The 21,563-nt window shown below is 41.4% G+C and overlaps 1 protein-coding gene across 3 annotated transcripts in view; it reads left to right on the top strand.

The window, feature by feature from the left end:
• The window catches only part of LOC109233272 (dynamin-related protein 3A-like), a 49,154-nt gene that overhangs the window by 22,261 nt on the left and 5,330 nt on the right, over positions 1-21,563 (top strand). For 2 of the 3 annotated variants that reach the window (XM_019399086.1, XM_019399085.1), the window contains exons 14-15: positions 11,734-11,826; positions 18,538-18,580. In XM_019399086.1, the coding sequence (XP_019254631.1) occupies positions 11,734-11,826; positions 18,538-18,580 (136 nt within the window). Of the gene's footprint in view, positions 1-11,733; positions 11,827-18,537; positions 18,581-18,688; positions 18,725-21,563 lie in introns of those variants that run through there. The other variant, XM_019399088.1, reaches the window with a different exon arrangement.

Raw genomic sequence — 21,563 nt, 5'->3', positions numbered from 1 at the left:
CCACCCCCCCCCCCCCCCCCGTGGAATCGTACTTTTCTACTATGACCTCCCTCCATAGAGGATGCTCTTCTACCCCGAATCTCCACAGCCACTTCCCCAACAAAGCTCTGTTGAATACCGTAAGATCTTTTACTCCAAGTCCACCCCACTTCTTTGGGGAAGTGACTGTCTGCCAATTCACTAGATGAAACTTGCTAATTCCATCCGCCGCATCCCAAAGAAAATTCCTTTGAAGCCACTCCAGTTTTTCTGTGATGCTTACAGGAGCTTGCAGAAGGGACAAGTAATAGGTGGACATACTCGATAAAGTGCTTTTAATAAGCACTTCCTTACCGCCTTTTGACAAGTACCGTTTCTGCCAGCCTGCTAATCTTTTTTCAACCCTTTCGATCACTGGATTCCAAATTGTAGTATCCTTATGTGAAGCGCCCAATGGGATACCCAGATAAGTAGTGGGAAGGGAGCCCACAAGACAAAACATCAATGTTAGCAACCTCACCCACCGGGAAAATCTCACACTTGCCGAGGCTGATTTTGAGTCCTGATACTATCTGAAACCACTTCAAGACCTGCTTCAGGTAGGTCAACTGATCCATATCGGCATCAGAAAACCAGGGTGTCATCCACAAAAAGCAAATGAGAGACTCTTCGGGCACTGGGCACCCCGATCGGAGCTGAGAATCCTCTCAAGAAGCCTCCGCCCGCCGCACGATCCCTCATTTTACTCAGAGCATTCATCACTAGAATGAATAGCACGGGGGATAGGGGTCACTTTGCCTGAGACCCCCGGAGCTGCCAAAGAAACCACACGGGCTACCATTAACTAGGATAGAGAATCTGACTGAGGAAATGCAGAACTTGATCCATCCCCTCTATCTTGCCGCAAACCCCATTCGCATCATAATGAAATCCAGGAGCTCCCAATCGACAAACCAGGAGACGAAATAAGTCTTCAAAACTCGGAATGTGCACGCCCAGACCTGGCCTCGGGAGGCATAACGCCCGGTGGACCTCGCCCCAGGCCTGGCGTCGCTAGGTATACAGCCTGTTTGTGCTCGCATCTGCCTCGCCTCGCCAGCTCCTACGTGAGCTAAATGCCTAGCGTCGCCAAGTATAAAGCCTGCTATAAGCCTGGCTTCGCCAACTTTCTCCTTTTCACTATTCTCAAGCACGCTTTCAATGTTTAAGTATCCCTTTTGCTCTACTTTAATCTCCAATTCACCTACACATAAAATATACTCCATTACGCACAAATAAAGTGTAATTTACCATCAAAGCATATAAAATGCAAGACAAATAATGTACGAAACTATGGAATTATAGTCACACATCAATGCCCCACATTTAAACATTGCTTGTCCTCGAGCAATCAAATTACTCTTATAGCCACAACCTTTTTAAGCAATTCCCTTAACTCATTACATCAAGAATTTTTAAAATAGTCTAAGCACAAAGGTGTAACATCCCCGCCTCAAGATTTGACTCACAAATACCATGACTTATTCACAATTCACATACTTACTCGAACATGGAGGTCAATGACAATACCTTTCCTTTATGAATCACGTGTCCTCACCCAACAAAGAGCTCAGTTCCACATGCTATGAATTTTAAGAACGTAGGAACTCAAGATAGGAAAAAGTCACTCGCTCTCAGAAATAACATTCATATGCCACAAATGATGTACCATAGGCTTGCCCGTAGTGTAATACTCTACTAATCGAGTTCATTCAGTCTAAGATCAAGTATGACTTTTATTGTTTGTAATGTAGGCTGCGGGTTGGGTAGGATACATTTGGATATGAGTGACTACACCTCCCTTAATCACTTTAATACATATACTTTAATACAACAACCCCTACTTATGTCAAACCAAGACTCCACCTTAACTCCACTTTATATTACCCCCTACTCTTTTAAGCACCAGTATATCACTAGCCACCACCACCCAAAATTATTTTTCATACACTACGGCTATTTTTCTCTTTTCTTTCAATCCAAGTGGCTTTTATTGACTTTTTTTCTTCTTTCAAACGGTGCACCTTTCTCCTTATTTCAGTTGTTCCACATAAAAGCCAACCCACCACCCCACACTTTAATTTTTTCATAATTCATCACAATTCAAGTGCTCATGAGAGGTGACAAGGTTCAAATATATGGTCTATTCAAACAAAAGGGTACGACTTGTAAGGTGGTTACCAAAGAAATAGGATTATTGGCTCAAAGGGATTAACTGCGATACATAACATTTATGTGGGTACACTATATATATCTGGCTTAACAAAGAAATGCCTATGTCATTTCTCAGACTGAACAAGACTACTATTTCGCTTTGCACACACACAAGGCAAGTTCTAGACATCAAATGCAATGCACAGGATACATACAAACCTTACACTGACATGACACTTAATTCACTCAGGATTGGTTTTACCACGACACTCCAGTCAAAGCAGTTAAGCAAAATTAAGAATCTACGATTTAAGGTACTTATGCTAGAGTCAAAAATCGAGCCTAGGCGTCACAACCATAGTACTAACTATTCTCAAGGCATAACAAAGCTAAGAGATATTGCTGCAATTAACTGCATAGCCCCGTGGTTTCTACTCCTAAAAATTAAAATTAACTACACCCGGTTCAACTAAAAACCCTTGGAAAAGAACCGCGGCCCAAAGAAAAATCAAGGAGGAATTACTACACTACCTACAAGAAATTCTTTTTGGTAGTTTTCTTTAGACTTACTTCCCTCAAGAAAACTGTCTAGGAGATCCATCGTCGGGAAGTGTTTTTTTTTTCCAACAACTAACAAAAACAAATGACTAAAACAAATTCTTAAACAAATAACTACAACAATTATCTAACGAAAATGACACTTACTAACACAAGAAAAACAAGTAACTACTGCTAATTTCTACAAGTCCCCACCCCACACTCAGATCATGCATTGTCCTCAGTGCATGCACAAATTGACAAAACAAGAAAAATGAGTAGGGTGTAAGGAAACTCCCTGATCAAGCTGCGTCCTCATCCTCTGACACTCTCCACTCTTCATCCCGTGCTTCTTCCTCGTCATCGTCATCGTCCTCATCATCCGACTGCTCAGGCTCAGCCTCGGACTACTCAGGTGTGTTGATATCCTCATCATCGGGGAGTTTGTATCCATCACCTATCCCAACCAGCTGCTGGGCATGAGCAGTGAGCGGGTACCGTTGCTCCAATAAGGTCCGCTCCTCGGTCGTGGCCGGTCGACCCCCTATCCTCAGCTCCAAATCCATCATCCCATAGAGATGGGCCATAAAACTATCATCACAAGCATTGCGCTCGGCACCTGTCAAAGATGTCATGGTAGTCTCTTCTTTCATCCGGATACTAGTGATGTCCGTTTGTCGCAGGGGCTGATCAATCTTGTGGTCAAACTCTGGCTCTTCCTCAACCTTCTCGTGTCTTAAGAACTGAGTCAAAAAATTGGCAAATGGCGTTCCATCGACCTTCTTACTCGTTCTGACTCAAGACATCTGGTAGCGGATCAGATGACCCACATTCACTCTTTGACCCGTCACGAGGAAGTAGAGTACACAAGTCCTCTCACGGCTAATGAGCGTGTCATGATTGCACGGTAGGAGCCGTGCATTTATTAGCTTAAGCAACACTTGAGCCTCCGCCCTCATCTTTTTCTTGGGGAATCTCTTGTGCCAATTTGTTTTCTTAACCCGGACCCATGCTGCCATAGAATCGACACCACAAAGCATGTGTCTCAGCTCTCTATATGTAGGCCAGCGAATGAAGTAGTCCAATGGCTCCACAGGAACATCCGGAGCACCTAAAAAGTTACATATGGCCGTGGCTGAAAAGTTTATCAATCGTCCACGAATCGGCACCAGCTGTTCAGTATCCTGTGGATCAAACCCTGTATAGAATTCCCGAACTAGATTGAGATTAATATCCCTTGTGTTCTTGAATACATAGCTCAACCCCAATTTGATGGATGCCCCTCCAAATTGCCTGATACTTTGCTTTTAGGCTGCGTTCATGGATAGCTGCTTCCGGGTGTACATGTTTAGGCCTACAGCGCCTGTACCAATCCTTAGTATGCGGGGATATGTTGTTGATGCCAAACTCCCGTTGGCCTTGAGGTTGTGGACGCATGGCTGCTATAGCTGCCACAGCTTGTGCTCCACTTAGGCTGGAGGTAGCTTCTCCCCCTTTTCTCTTCTTTGGGGGAGGTGCGAAGGTCGCATTTGCTTTAGCCGGAGAAGTGGAAGTAGCCTTTCCTTTGCCTGTGTCTTTTCTTGGAGGCATCTTCGTTCCTACACAAGTAATCATTACTCAGTTAAAACTGTATTACACATTACACACATAGTCTTGCCCAACTTTTCGAGGTTACTCAGACTTCACCTCGTATTTTCTTAACATTAGAATCAAACGACAACACATGGGCTACCCGTGAGCCACCCCACACTTAAGATTTTAACATGGTGCACGACTACATAACACTAGTCTATTAATCCCGGAGGCTCGGGCTCCAATGGGGACAAGGAACGCCATTGAGGCATTATACCAAACACTTAGCATGCACTAGTGCCATGGGAGTGCTTGTAGAGGTGAGGGATTTCCTCACCCTCCCAAATCGGCTTGGGAGTTTCTTACTAACACTTGTTTACACAATAACAACACCATTCCTATGGGGTTCATGGGGTTGGGACACAGAAACACAATATTGCAATGAAGAACAACTCCAAATTTTGTGGCTAATTTCATACCTTCATCTAACTCGAAATTGATAAAGAAAGGAGATAAAAAATCATACCTGAGATGTTATAAGATGTAGGCTTTGCCTTTGAACTGTTGTTTCCGGTGAATGGAAGAGGAAAAACTTGCTTGACTTCAATGGGGTTGGGAAGGGCGTGGATGGCAGTGTATGTGCCTGAATGTTTTGTGAGGAGTGTTGTGTGAGGGGTGAAGTGATTTAGGTTAGGGTTTTATTTTATGTTGGTTTAGGCGTTTAAGTTAGAGTCCAAGAAGGGAGGGGTTAAAAGAAATAAGGGGAAAAAAATTAAAATAAGCTGAAGAAAATACCTACCTGGCGACGCCCGCCTAAGTACCTGGCCTCGGCCCATGCAGCGCCAGGCTTAGTGCCCGATTTACCTAGCCTTACCCCAGGCGGCGCCAGGCTTAGCGCCTGGTGTACCTGGCCTTACCCCAGGCGAGGCGAGCTCCATCGCCAGCTATACCTGGCCTCAACCCTCGCTAAGCGAGCTCCCCCCCCTGGTTTCCTTCATGTGACGGTGAAAACTCTGCTCGACTTGCCCAAAATCACCTGCAAACTTGTTAGTACCTAAAAACGAAAAGAAAAATTCAAACTATACTAAAAATCAACTACGAATTGGGTTGCCTTCCAACGAGCGCCTTAGTTAACGCAGTGGCGCGACGAATACAACAGTACAATGGGTTGCCTCCCATGAAGCGCCTGATTTAACGTCGCGGCACGATGCAGGTAAGCGCATTTAAGGCTCGCTCAACATTGGTGGCTCGAGCAAATGAGTCACCGACACTACTTTCGCGTTATCCATGCCCAAATAATGTTTTAACCTGTGCCCATTGACTCTGAACGTGCGAGAGTCATTTTTTGCAGCAATCTCGACGGCACCAGTGGGGTGAATCTTTACCACACGAAATGGTCCTGACCATCTTGACTTTAATTTGCCCGGAAATAACCTCAATCTTGAATTGTATAGCAATATCTTATTTCCGGGTTTAAAACTCCGCTCAAGAATATTTGTCATGCATCATCTTCATTCTTTCCTTGTATAGTCTTGTGCTCTCAAAAGCGTGGTATCGAAAGTCATCAAGCTCGTGCAACTTTGTGACTCTACTTGTACCCATAGCTTCTATATCGAGATTCAGCTGCCTCAATGCCCACAAAGCTCAATGCTCCAACTCCACTAGTACGTGACACGCCTTCCCAAACACCAATTTATATGGCGACATGCCAATCGAAGTTTGAAAGCGGTACGATAGGCCCAGAGTGCATCGTCTAACTTTCTCGCCCAATCCGTTCTTGTAGCATTCACACTCTTTGTCAAAACGCTCTTTATCTCTCTGTTCGAAACTTCCACTTGCCCACTCGTTTGTGGATGATATGGTGTGGCAACCTTGTGGCGTACATCATACTTTTATAGCAACTTTGCGAAGGCTCGATTACAGAAGTGAGTGCCTGCATCACTAATTATTGCCCTTGGAGTGCCAAATCGGGTGAATATATTCTTTCTCGAAAAACCAATTACACCCTTTGCATCATTTGTAGGGAGCGCTGCAGCCTCCACCCATTTTGACACGTAGTCCACAACTACGAGTATGTATTTGTTGCCATATGAGCTGACGAAAGGCCCCATGAAATCGATTTCCCATACATCAAACACTTCTACCTCCTGAATTGGGTTCATAGACATCTCATGTCGGCGGGAAATATTCCCGGTTCGTTGCATTCATCACAACCTTTCACCCATAAGTGTGCATCTTTGGACAATGTCGACCAGTAGAAGCCCGACCCCAAGACTTTCGCAGCTGTCCTTACTCCCTCGAAATGGCCACCGTATGGTGACGCGTGACACGCTTGCAAAACAGAAGATTGGTCTATCTCAGGGATACACCTCCGGATCATGTTATCAACACAAATCCTGAACAGATAAGGCTCATCCCAATAACACATGCGACAATCCCGAAAGAACTTTTTCTTTTGAACAGAGGAAAGGTCATAGGGAACAATACCGCTCGCCAGGTAGTTTGCAATATCTGCATACCATGGTGTTACCTCAAGACTCGTGGCTAATAGTTGCTCATCCGGGAAAGTCTCCACAATCTCTTCCACCTCATCCTTCTTCTCGGCTCCTTCCAGCCTTGACAAGTGATCAGCCACTTGGTTTTTCGTTCCCTTTCGGTCACAGATTTCCAAGTCAAATTCTTGCAGCAGTTGCACCCATCGAATCAGAAGCAGTTTTGACTCCTTATCAATTAGGTACCTGATAGCAGCATGGTCAGTATAAACAATTCGAGCCTATCAGGTATGACCTGAATTTGTCAAATGTGAACAACACTGCTAGCATCTCCTACTCGGTCACTGTGTAATTTAGTTGGGCACCACTCAAAGTTCTACTTGCATAGTAAATTGGATGCATGGCTTTATCTTTGCACTGCCCAAGAACTGCTCCCACAACATAGTCGCTTGCGTCACACATCATCTCAAATGGTTGCTCCTAGTTAGGTGCAACTATGATAGGTGCTGTCACCAGCCTTTTCTTAATTCCTCAAAAGCTACCCTGCAGTCATCAGAAAACACAAAATGGTGATCTTTTTCAAGCAATTTACACAACGGGTCAGCAAGTTTAGAGTTTTTTTTTACAAATCTCCTATAAAAACCGGCGTGTCCCATGAAACTTCTTATTGCCTTGACGGAAGTGGGTGGTGGAAGCTTTTCTATCACATCAACCTTTGCACGGTCGACCTCAATGCCCTTACTCGACACTAGGTGACCCAAGACTATACCTTCCTGTACCATGAAATGGCATTTTCCCGGTTGAGTACCAGATTAGTCTCGATACACCTCTTCAATACTCTTCTCAAGTTCATAAGGCAATCATCGAATGAATTCCCCACCACTGAGAAGTCATCCATGAAGACCTCCATTATTTCCTCTACCATATCTGTAAAGATAGCCATCATGCACATTTGGAATGTGGCAGGTCCGTTGCATAGGCCAAACGGCATTCTCCGAAAGGCAGAGATGCCATAAGGGCAGGTGAACTACGTTTTCTCTCTATCCTCTGGGGCTATAGAGATTTGATTATACCCCGAGTATCGATCCAGAAAGCAGAAGTGGGACCTCCCTGCCAATCTATCTAGCATTTGATCAATGAATGACAGTGCGAAATGGTCTTTCCGGGTAGCTTTGTTCAACTTTCTGTAATCCATACAGATTCGCCAACCAGTGACGGTTCGTGTTGAGATCAACTCGTTATTCTCATTTTGCACTACAGTTATACCGCCTTTCTTTGACACACACTGAACTGGGCTAACCCAGTTACTGTCAGAGATGGGGAAGATGATTCTTGTATCTAACCACTTGATCACTTCTTTCTTCCCCACTTCTTTCATGTTGGGGTTCAACCTTCTTTGATGTTCTCTGGAAGGTTTGTGCCCCTCTTCCAGTAAAATGTTATGCATACAAAATGCCGGGCTGATACCCTTAATATCTGCAATGGTCCAACCAATTGCAGTCTTGCGCTCTATCAATACCTGCAAAAGTTGTTCTGCCTGCACATCTAACAAACAAGATGACATAATAACAGGTAAAGTTGAGTTAGGTCCTAAGAAAGCATACCTGAGATGAGGTGGTAGTGGCTTCAATTTCAACTTTGGTGGCTCTTCTATCGATGGCTTAGCTAAGGGAGTTTTCCTTTCTTCTAAGTGCAAAGGCTCAAATTCGAGCTCCCTTTTCCAAAACCCTTGGCCTTCGAGAGCCAGTACCTACTCCGCCAAGTCCTCTCCATTTGCTTCATCTAAGTTCATGAGACAGGCTGCTAGAGAGTCTTTAGCATTCAAGGTCTCATCTTCCTCCTCCAAAATCACATCCACTACATCTATTAGAGAGCAGTTAGCAAATTCACTTGGTCGAACGCATAGATTTCTGCACATTGAATGTTATCTCTTCATCTTTTGGTCTCATTTTTAGCTCTCTAGTTTCACAATCAATTAAAGCTCTCCCAGCGGCCAAGAATGGTCTTCCCAAAATTATGGGTGTCTCCTCGTCAACTCGGCAGTCCAGAATAACAAAATCTGCTGGAAACACAAACTTCGCCATCAAGGATACCTGACGGCCTCTTCACTGTCCGGTCGGCTAGCTGTAGTAACATGGATGTGGGTCTTGCTCTTCCAATGTCTAGCCTTTTGTAGATAGCCAAGGGCATCAAGTTTATGCTTGCCCCCAAATCACACAATGCTTTCGCAAAAGCATAGTTGCCTATCGTGCATGGGATTGTGAAACTCCCTGGGTCTGATAACTTCTTAGCTATGGGCCTCATCACGACTGCACTACAGGTCTGTGTCAATGTAACAGTGGACAGGTCTTGTAAGTCGAATTTGCAAGACATTAGATCTTTCATCATTTTGGCATACCCAGGCATCTCTGGCAAAGCGTCAATCAGTGGAATGTTCACTTGGATTTGTTTCAACATCTCCATGAATTTCTTATACTGCTCGTCTTTCTGATATTTGGCCAATCTCTGTGGGAATGGTGCTAGCGGTCGCTTTTTCCTATGATTTGAGTTTTATCTTGCTCAGGCACTGCTTCTACTGTCGTTTCTTGTGCTACCTTAGTCTCCTTCGCAACCTCTTTTTCTTTGCTTGGGCTTTCTTGTGCATGTTGTACCGTCACCTCAGTTAACCCTGTTGAAACATCTATCTTAATGGGCCCTGGCACAAGTGTTTCAGTAGGTCGGCTTTTATGAGCAATTTCTTGCTCTAGATCTAGGTCTCTACCATTTCGTAGACTCACCGCCATAAGCTGTTTCGGGCCCTGCTCTTTTGGATTGATTTGTGTGTCTGCAGGTAACGTCCCTTGGGGACGATTATTTAAAGCCATCGAAATCTGTCCTAATTGAATCTCGATACCCTTTATCGCTGATTCATGTGATTCTACTCTCTTGCATTTTTCCAGTGGACCCAATCAGTTGTAGCAGCATTCTGTTGTTGTTATTCAGCATTCCCTGAAGTTCAGCAAACCCATCATCTTGCCTTACAATCTGTTGTTGTTGAGGTTGTTGATAATCAGCTGCTGATTTTGCTGGTTGTAACCCTGTTGCCTTTGGTAAGGCACCACTTGACCCTGTGGTCGCATAGCTCTAGGATTGTTGCTGTTATTGTACTGCTGATGTGCTGGTCTATATTGTTGATTCTATTGTCTCCAATTCTGATTGTTCGGGTCATTCACATTGTTTTTGTTGTTTAGATTTCCTACTTCATCTCCCATGTCTGGTTCGATTTGTTCTGTTGAGTTCTATTGTTGTTTGCGCTTCTTGTTTGCATGATTCAGTGCCTTGAAAACTTTCTCAGGATCTGATAATGCTTCGAACAATTCACCAGTTCTTGAGGAGTTTCTAGGCATGCACCTGTAACACCCAAGACTACAAACGTTAGAATTTCAATGTATTTAGTTTAAATTGAAGAAAATTGACTATACTAAGAATTCTAGCACTTCTTTTAGCTGCAATTAATAACACCGTTAATTTTCCGGCAACGACGCCAAAATTTGATCACGCCCAACTATGCCTTGTAGAAAGGCCTTAGCGGTCGTTGCAAATATATTCCGGTTAATAAGTGCGGAGTCGAATCCCACAGGGGATTAACCTATTAAGCATAGCTACTAGACTCGCACAAATTCACGCATTCAATCTTCTGAAATATTTAAGTAACAAATTGGATGTTTACTAACTAAATATTACGTAATGAAAATGCAATAAATAATAACTAACTACGAACGGGTTGTAGATAAGAATTGGAATGATCTAAGGTTATGATTTCCCCTATTGTCGGAATCCTTTCCGCTACGTTTTCTATAAATCTGCCCAAGTCTTCTCTACCGATCATGAGCGCTCTGACTGTCGTAATTCTCTCCCGAGTAATTATCACAATATACTAGATAATTCTCTCGAATTACGCTAGTTGGCCTTAAGTACAGCTCACTCAGATTGCACCAAGGTTTCGTTATCCCTAATCCCACTTTTAAACCCTTCGTATTGATCCCTTATATACGTTAGGAGTGATGTTGTTCAACAACTACCTAAATGTGCACTCTCTCCCAAGTAATACATACTAAATAGGCACAGTCAATTGAGGGCCCTTCAATCAACAATAATAATAATATAGTTGAACAAATAGAGAAAATACTATGGCAAATCTATATTAATATAACAAGAAAATCATCCTCCAATAGGTTCCATCAAAATCCTAGATTAGGAATTTAGCTACTCATACTCATAGTAACAATATCCAAAGTATTTTGCATAATTAAAATACAAAGTAAAGATGAAAGGATGTAGAAATCGATGATTCTAACTCCCAACGGGTATTCCACGAGCTATTCTTGCCTCCGGTTGCCAAAGTCCTCAAAAGTGGTGTTTTTAGGTTTATTTAATGTGTAGGAAAAGACCGAAACGTGTAGGCCAAGTCCTAGTCAAACCTGGAGACGAAATAAGTCAAGTTGCGGTAAATATTCCATCTGAGTCGGTATTTTAGAGGACCAAATATTTTGAGATCAATGGTCACTTAATTTATGAATGCAGCCATCAATTGGTTAAACTAATGCACCCCGAGGTCCAAGAATATATGTACGGCAAGCTTGGAGCCAATGATCATGTCAACTTGTGGGAGAGTGTTACAATGTGTACAAACATTGTACTTGAGTAGTAGAATATTGTGCCGTATATTCATAGTTTATTGTGTAGTATATTTCTTAGGATTCTCAGTGGTGAGAAAGCTCACATTATTTCTCCAATTAAAAAAAAGACTGGAGCACTTTGTTGTAATAAAAATAGTAGGGTTTCTCGCTTTTCCTCTTGTTTCACAAATATAAAATATAGAATTAGGTCAAACTGCTCAGTGATGCAGTTGCTTTTCCAAAACCAGGGGATATCATTAGGTTCTAACATTAACTGCTGCATGTGATTTGTGATAATTTAGGAGGGAGATGATGCTGATAAGGATCCAGCAGTAAACAAGGGCCACAAATTAGCAACTGTAGCCAAATTTCTGAATGGTGCTTTGCCTAGCCAGGTACTACTGGTCTGCTTTTGAGGTTCCTTGGGCTAATCATGATACGTATAATGGTAGTCTTGCAGTCTACAAAATACTAAACTTCAAGCAAATTTAAAGCATCTCCAAATCGCTTATATGGATTCTTTTGCGTCTATTCTGTACTGTTCTTAACTAAGTCTGCACTCCAATTGGTTGTAGAGTTTTTGAGATAACTTGTCTCCATGTGATTTTAGTCTCCCTTGTCAACTTTGCACTGTCAGTTATTGTACTTTTGCATATTGTATAGTGTTTTACGACCTCACATTTATCTTACCATCCACATAAACATTATCTTGTGGACATGTTTGCACACAGAGGTCCAAACATTAACTCCCCTATAATGATACTCGGTCTTGAATCCTTCTCTTTTACAAGTGACCACTTCTCGATTAGTATGTAATCTAAATCGATGTACCAACTAAAGGCATATCCTTTCAACACGACCTGATATTTTTTTTTTTGCTGTTAACGTGCGTAACCAGTTTCTTTAAGCTCCTTGTGACAACAATTAGAATGCCGTAAGACACATCCAAAGGTATATCAAGGGCTCTTCAGTTTAAGGTCTGCTATACGAGGATAGAAGAAATACACATGTTATTTAAACTTGACATATCTAAAATATTACTTATCAAAAATGAAAAGAAAAAGATATTGCTTGTGTAGATTTTGAGAAGAAGAAAAGGCTTCTTGTATTTCTGTGAGTGTTTACATCCCATGAGCAAGGGAATTTATACAAAGCTCCTAATGCTAATTAAGGAAATAAAATAAATCTATACAATCAATACAGCTATCAAATCAAATCAAATTAGAATAAAATCAGATCTCATAAATATAATCAAATCTCCTGAAATCATGCTAATCAACACTCCTAAATCAGGTCTCCTTGAATCATGCTAATCAATACTCCCCCTCAAGTTGGTGCAAAGATGTCGCACATGCCCAACTAGCAACTCAAAGTATGGAAAGTCTGCTTGTCGAGACCTTTGGTAAACACATCAGCTAGCTGTTTTTTCAATGGCACATGAAACAAACTCAAGACACCAGTTGTAACTTTTTCTTTGATGAAGTGTCGATCAATTTCCGCATGCTTTGTTCGGTCATGCTGGACTGGATTATGAGCTATACTGATGGCAGCTTTATTGTCACAGTACAAGGAAAGTTTTCCTTTTTCATATAGTCTCAATTCCTGTAGTAGCTTTTGTAGCCAAAGCAGTTCGCAAACACCCTAGGCCATAGCTCTATATTCTGCCTTCGCACTTAATCTAGCAACTACACTTTGCTTCTTGCTTCTCCAAGTAACCAAGTTTCCTCCTACGAGCGTACAGTAGCCGGATGTTGGTCTTCTGTCATTTAGAGATCCAGCCCAATCTGCATCTGTAAAGGCTTCTATTTGGAGGTGATCATGTTTGGAGAAAAGTAGACCTTTCCCTGGAGCAGACTTCAAATAACGCAAAATGTGAAAGACAGCACCAGCCTCTGATATCTCTCCTTATCGACTGATTCTCCAACTCCGCTTTGTAACTTGTGATTGCTTTCAATGGGCGATTCTGCGGGTCTGCAACCTGTCATACCGGTTTCTTTCAAAAAATCCAGAATATACTTCCTTTGAGAAATAAAGATTCCTCTTTTGGATCTAGCAACCTCAATTCCCAAGAAGTACTGCAATTTTGCTAGATCTTTGATCTCAAATTCATGTTCCAACAACTTCTTCAATCGAGACATCTCCTCTTTGTCATCTCCTGTCATTACTATGTCATCAACATAAACTATGAGAAGAGTGAGTTTACCCGTTTGATGTCTTATGAAGAGGGTGTGATCAGCATTGCTTTGTTGGTAACCAAAGGAGATCATTGCTTTGCTGAATCTGTCAAACCAAGCTCTGGGGGATTGCTTCAGTCCGTATAAGGCTTTCTTCAATCTGCATACCTTTCCTTGACTCTGTGCAGTATCAAATCCAGGAGGAATCTCCATATACGCCTTTTCTTCTAAGTCTCCATGAAGAAATGCATTCTTTACATCAAACTGTTGTAAGTCCCAATCAAGATTAGCTGCACAAGATAAAAGAATTCTAATAGTGTTCATCTTAGCAACAGGGGCAAATGTCTCTTGATAATCCACTCCATAAGTCTGAGTAAATCCCTTAGCCACCAATTTTGCTTTGAATCTTTCAATTGAGCCATCGGCTTTGTGCTTTCACAGTATAGACCCATTATACAAAGCTTTATACAAAGCTCCTAATGCTAATTAAGGAAATAAAATAAATCTATACTGTTAGTTTCATTGTATAAATAGTAGTAAATAACCTTAATCCCATATGTATTAGGAGTAGGACATGTATTGTATGTATAGGGCTCATTGTAGCATTGTCAATTAATTAATCAATAAGAATATTTTCTCCCGTGCTTTTTCACATGGTATCAGAGCATTAGTGAGAAACCTATCGCTGTGTATCATTCCAGCGACTTCCGGGAAGAAAGACCTCGTCGCCGTGCAATTTTCCGGCGACTTAGAAGGTGGCCCGTAATCAAGTCACTTTCTATCGGTGTTGTGCAAAAACCAACACCACCACGAGGTAGATCACTCCTTGGCGACCAACCCATTAAATTTTCTCCGGCAGAAAAGCTGCCACGCGCCTCCACGCCCCGGCAACAGAATTTTTCCGGCGAGCGCGTGACACCCACGCGCCGGCGAGTACGCCCACTTCCGGCCATTTTTTGACGACGGTTCTTCAGAACAGTTGGGTCGCCTACTAATTCCGACCCTACTAATCCTGTTTTCGTTTGATTCCGACCACTTTGAGTTTTTTCCGGCAGCTACAGTGATTTTTCCGGCGTGAACAGTGATCCCCAGAAAAATTCTGCTTTTCACGATATTATAATGGCATTCGTATCGGAAGCCTTTATCTCACAATCCGTTGGATCCAATGCATTGAATCCCATCCAGATGGTTTCTTTACCGGATTATATTGAATTCCTTCAGTACAAAGCACGTAAACAGACATCTTCAGGATTAGCCTCCGTTGTTCCAACAAATAGTAGCATGACTTGTGTCTCCCAATCTTCACCTTCTGAGTCTTGGGTCATTGATTCAGGTGCATCTAATCATATTTCTGGTAACAAATCTCTTTTCACTAGTATTTCATATTCTCAATCTCTTCCAACAGTCACACTGGCCAATGGGTCTCAAGCCATGGCAACTGCAATAGGTCAAGCAAGTCCATTTCCTTCATTACCTTTAGACTCTGTTCTTTATGTTCCTGGTAGTCCTTTTAATCTCATAGCCGTTAGTCGCCTAGCCAAATCCCTTAAATCTGCTGTTTTATTTCTTGATGACCTTGTTTTTATACAGGAACGCATTACAGGGCGAATCATCGGTACCGGACGTGAATCCGATGGACTTTATTACCTTATCCTTGCAAAATCACATGGACTCGCATCTTGTCTTCCTCCAATAACTTCTCCCGTTACTGATTCACCAGATTTATTACATAAACGGTTAGGACATCCCAGTTTGTCAAAACTTCAGAAAATGGTACCTGACTTATCTCACTTGTCCACTCTAGAGTGTGAGTCATGTCAGCTCGGTAAGCATACTCGCTCCCATTTCCCGCGGCGTCTCGATAATCGAGCAGAGTCACCTTTTACTTTAGTCCTTTCAGATGTTTGGGGTCCTAGTCGGGTCAGTTTTACCTTGGGATTCCGCTACTTTGTCAGTTTCATTTATGATTATTCCAGGTGCACTTAGATATTTTTGCTGAAAAATCGATCTGAGTTGTTTTCTATTTTCCAGACCTTCCACGCTGAAATTCAAAATCAATTTGGGGTTTCTATCCGTACATTTCGTAGTGATAATGCCCTAGAGTATTTGTCTTCCCCATTTCAGCAGTTTATGAACTCCCATGGGATTATTCATCAAACATCTTGTCCGTACACATCCCAACAAAATGGGGTAGCTGAAAGAAAGAATAGACATCTTATTGAAACTGCTCGTACCATACTCATACAATCTCATGTTCCGCTGCGTTTTTAGGGGGATGCAGTTCTTACATCTTGTTATCTTATGAATCGTATGCCATCTTCAGCTATCCAAAATCAAGTTCCATTCTCTGTCCTGTTTCCCTACTTACCTTTGTTCTCTTTTTCACCCCGTGTTTTTGGGAGTACGTGCTTTGTTCATGACGTTACTCCAGGAAAAGATAAGTTAGCTCCTCGTGCTCTTAAGGGCATATTTCTGGGTTACTCAAGAACGCAAAAGGGATATCGATGTTATTCTCCTGACCTTCAGCGATTTCTTATGTCTGCTGATGTTACCTTCTTTGAAACCCAATCATACTTCACAGGTCCAGTTAATCACTTAGATATTTCTGAGGTGCTACCCGTTCCTTCTTTTGGAGATTCAGTCCCTATCTCCCATTCGTCTTCCTCCGTAGCTCCACCGCCTACAGTTCCAGTTGCAGCTCCACCACCTATAGCTCCAGTGTCACCACCGAATCCAGTGCCACCACCTAGTCCAGTTCCACCAACCATAGCTCCAGTGCCACCACCTAGTCCAGCTCAACCTTCTACAGCTCCACCACTCCTGACTTATCATCGTCGTCCACCCCCAGCATCAGGCCCAGCTGATTCACGTCCTGCACCTGACCCTGCTAATACTGCGGACTTGTCTCCTCTTATTCAACCGATTGCACTACGAAAAGGTATACGGTCCACACTTAATCCTAATCCTCATTATATCGGTTTAAGTTACCATCGTCTCTTATCATCCCATTGTGCATTTGTGTCATCTTTGTCCTCTGTTTCCATCCCTAAGTCTACAGGTGAAGCACTGTCTCATCCCGGATGGCGACAGCCTATGATTGACGAGATGTCTGCTTTACATACGAGTGGTACTTGGGAGCTTGTTCCTCTTCCTTCGGGTAAATCGACTGTTGGTTGTCGTTGGGTGTATGCAGTCAAAGTTGGTCCAGATGGCCAGGTTGATCGACTTAAGGCTCGTCTTGTTGCCAAAGGATATACTCAGATATTTGGACTCGATTACAGTGATACTTTCTCTCCGTGGCTAAAATTGCATCAGTCCGCCTTTTTCTATCCATGGCTGCTGTTCGCCATTGGCCTCTCTATCAGTTGGATATTAAGAATGCTTTTCTTCACGGTGACCTTGAGGATGAGGTTTGTATGGAGCAACCACCTGGTTTTGTTGCTCAGGGGGAGTCTAGTGGCCTTGTATGTCGGTTGCGTCGGTCCCTCTATGGTCTAAAGCAGTCTCCTCGAGCCTGGTTTGGTAAGTTCAGCATAGTTATTAAGGAGTTTGGCATGATTCGTAGTGAAGTTGATCACTCTGTATTTTATCGACATTCTGCTTCAAATCTCTGTATTTATCTGGTCGTTTATGTTGACGATGTTGTTATTACCGGCAATGATCAGGATGGTATTAGTAAGTTGAAGCAACATCTCTTTCAGCACTTTCAGACTAAGGATCTGGGCAAATTAAAGTATTTTCTGGGTATTGAGGTCGCTCAGTCTAGCTCATGTATTGTGATCTCACAACGGAAGTATGCCTTAGATATTCTTGAGGAGACAGAAATGACAGGTTGTAGACCTGTTGACACTCCGATGGATCCGAATTCTAAACTTCTGCCAGGACAGGGGGAGCCACTTAGCGATCCTGCAAGATATAGGTGGTTGGTTGGTAAATTAAATTACCTCATAGTGACTAGACCTGACATTTCCTTTCGTGTGAGTGTTGTGAGTCAGTTTATGGATTCTCCCTGTGATAGTCATTGGGATGCAGTTGTCCGCATTCTTCGGTACATAAAATCAGATCCGGGCAAAGGCTTATTGTTTGAAGATCGAGGCCATGAGCAGATCGTTGGATACTCAGATGCTGATTGGGCAGGATCACCTTCTGATAGACGTTCTACGTCTGGATATTGTGTCTTAGTAGGAGGAAATTTGGTGTCTTGGAAGAGCAAGAAACAGAATGTGGTTGCTCGGTCTAGTGCAGAAGCAGAATATCGAGCAATGGCTATGGCCACATGTGAGCTAATTTGGATCAAACAGTTGCTCAAGGAGTTGAAATTTGGTGAGATTAGTCAGATGGGACTTGTGTGTGATAATCAAGCTGCTCTTCATATTGCGTCAAATCCAGTGTTCCATGAGAGAACTAAACACATCGAGATTGACTGTCACTTTGTTAGAGAAAAGATACTCTCGGGAGATATTGCTACAAAATTTGTGAAGTCGAATGATCAGCTTGCTGATATTTTCACCAAGTCCCTCACTGGTCCTCGTATTAGTTATATATGTAACAAGCTCGGTACATATGATTTATATGCACCAGCTTGAGGGGGAGTGTTAGTTTCATTGTATAAATAGTAGTAAATAACCCTAATCCATATGTATTAGGGGTAGGACATGTATTGTATATATAGGGCTCATTTTAGCATTGTCAATTAATTAATCAATAAGAATATTTTCTCCCGTGCTTTCTCACATATACAATCAATACAGCTATCAGAATAAAATCAGATCTCCTAAATATAATCAAATCTCCTGAAATCATGATAATCAACATTCCTAAATCAAGTCTCCTTGAATCATGCTAATGAACAGCTTGTAAGATTACTTGCTTTATTGTGTTACTAGTATTTCAATAAAATTCTTGCTGATTTAGTGCATTTCACTGTTTAAGGTGGGTCGAACTCAATCTGACAATGATAGAGTGGCATCAGTAGGTAAGCTCCTTGAAACTTATTAACCTGTATGGCCTCTTGATCTTCTTCCCATACCTGATCTCCCCTTGTTTTCATTTATTCCTCTACCTTTGATGCTGATAATGCAAGATGAATAGAGGGGAGCAAAACATTGAAAAGAAGCTGGTTAGAGTTTTCTTTTGGTTCGGGGGTTGGGGCGCGGGGATGGGGGCTTGAAGCAACAACGTGGAGAAGTAAGTTAATCTGGATATCTTAATCAATTGTTATTCATGTTGAAGCACAGCTTAAGGTTACATTAATAGAATATATTAACTGGCTTAGCACTAGCTGAAACGGTCTCTCTGTGTAATACTCTTGGCTCGCAAAGAACTCAATCTCTGAATTGGATCATTGGAATTATCATTTTTATTTGTGATCGTTTGCAATTCTCCTGGTTGAATGAATCATTATCAATTTTCTGAAAGTATTTCGAGAGTCTATTATGTTCTTTATATTAGAGTAAATTAGTACCGAAGGTTTTCAACTGTTGGTACAGTTGCTATGTTGTAGCTCTTTGGCGATCGTGCTTGCATATATACTCAATATAATTAAGAAAGCCAATCATACAACAGGCATGGTTTCATTCCATCCCCTTTCCATTCAAGAGTATCGTCTATCTTTGATATTGTTCACTTCTATATATTGGTCCAAGTTGTGTTGTTTCAAGTTTGGGGTTTCATTATATTGTCTGCTTTATTGATTGCTATTCCCACTGAAAATGGTGTTCTTCATGAAGATCATTCATAATTATTTTCTATCTTTCGGAAACTGTACTGAGATTCACAATCAATATGGTGTTAGTAAAGGTATTATTCAGTGACAATACCACCACTCCCTTTGCCAGTCTTATGTCCTCTCAAGCAATCGCTCATAGACTTCTTATGCATTTACTCCTCAACAAAATGGAGTCTCTCCGAACGTAAAAATGGACATTGACACTACGCATACTTTACTTATACACCATCATATTCCTATTCTTTTTGGGCAGGATGCCATTCTTACAGCTTGTTATCTAATTAATAGAATGCTCTTTGCTGTATTGGATCCTCAAAGTCCATATTCCATTCTGTTTCCTGTTCAAAATCCACATCATCTACCACTGAGCTGTTTGGATGTACTTACTTTGCTGATGATCACAGTCTTAGAAAAGACAAACTTCAGCTTGAGATTCGAGTAAGTGTGTCTTCCTAGAATACTCTTGTCTTCAGAAAGGTTTCAAATGCTATGATCAAACGATAAAGAGATTATATTAGTAGACATAACCTTAGTTAATATGTCTCCCTGCTTTTCACCAATCAGTGCGAACAAAAATTTAATCCTCAGGGTTTACCAGTTCCTTTGCTTCCTATACCTCAGGTCAATCTTTTTCTTCTTTGAGTCTAACTTCCGGTGTACTCATCCTCCTGTTAACACCAATGATAACTCTTCTCATGACACAGATACACACACAATTTGAGTTATCATCTCCCTATCATATTATACATTTGTGTATACCTTATCTATTGTTCCTATACCAAAAACTATTAGCAAAGCATTGGAATGTCAAAGGTGGAGAGATGTAATGATAGAGACTGCTTTTTACATTAATAACACTTGGAATTGGTTTAGTTACTGAATGGTTAAGTTTATGTTGGGTGTCGCTGCATAAAGCAAGTCCTGCTAGCAAAATTGATTGGAAGAAGGCTGGCCTTGTTGCGAACAGGTGCACTTAGATTTATGGTATTACAGTCACACATTCTCTTTAGTTGCCAAAATTGCGTCTGTCTGACTACTTGTCTCCTTAGCAACTATCTTTTGTTGGACGCTTCATCAGCCGGATATTGAGAATACATGCACTGAGAGTTAGCCTACGAGGTATATGTGGAGCAACCACCAAGGTTTGTTGCTCAGAGAGAGTTGGGCTCGATATATCATCTAATACCATCACTTTAGGTCTACAACAATTACCAAGACATTCCATTTTCGAGTTAGCACAATTTAAGATACGCATTGTTATCTAGGGGTGTCAATGGTTCGGTTCGAACGGTTATTTTATAAAATTTGTATCATACCAATTTTTCGGTTATTCTATTATGTATAACCAAAATTAGACTTTTCGAAACCATCCCAATCATGTCGGTTTCACTTCAGTATCGGTACGGTTCGGTTAATTTTCGTTTTTTTTAAATATCATGTAAAATTCACCAGTAGAATATAATGCAATAACTTATGTTCTTTTACAGGACTTACCAAAATTTTCTAGGCATTTTTACTGTTTAAAGGGTGATGAATGAAAAAAAAACATGAAAGATGGCTAGAGTATAGATCCATCAGCTATTCGACAGCAACGTAAAAGAAACCAAGTAAAAGCAAAGAAAACATAAATCACACGAGTGGAAAGATATTAACCAAGCCGGGACTCAAGAATAAAGTTTATATTAAATATTCAAAAAGATAAATCTAAATTGTATGAAAGGAAACATATTCAATACATTGTAGTTTTCTACTCATGATCGCTAGAACACTTTGTGCCTTGCTAATAAAGATACTTGAAATAACTTAGTTTAAGTATAAGTAACATAATAGATTTTAGGACTAGTATTTTGAGTTTAATTACTTGTTTGCTTGTAACAGTTTTCATAATTCCAAGACCCAATGAAAAATTTAATGCTTTATTCATTTTAAACTTACTATATAAATATATTTTCCACATATAAAATTTATTCGGTACAGTTCGGTTTTTCTTCGGTTTGTTTTTATAAAATAAAAAACCTACCCTAATCATCGGTACGGTTATAGATTTATATAAAAACATACGGTTTCTTTAAAAGAAACCTAAAAGTCGGTTCGGTGCGGTACGGTTCGGTCGGTTTAGTCGGTTTTCAAATATCCATTGACACCCTAGTTATCTCACTAAAAAGTACACTTTGGATAGGGGGAGCCATGGGAAGATTGACCGGTATCAATGACTGGTTGGCAAAGTGAA

The sequence above is a fragment of the Nicotiana attenuata genome, chromosome 10 (assembly GCF_001879085.1).
Source record: "Nicotiana attenuata strain UT chromosome 10, NIATTr2, whole genome shotgun sequence".
In the NCBI taxonomy this organism is placed as follows: Eukaryota; Viridiplantae; Streptophyta; class Magnoliopsida; order Solanales; family Solanaceae; genus Nicotiana; species Nicotiana attenuata.
Note: the sequence above shows the minus strand (reverse complement) of the source record. Positions and strands in the feature narration are given on the sequence as shown.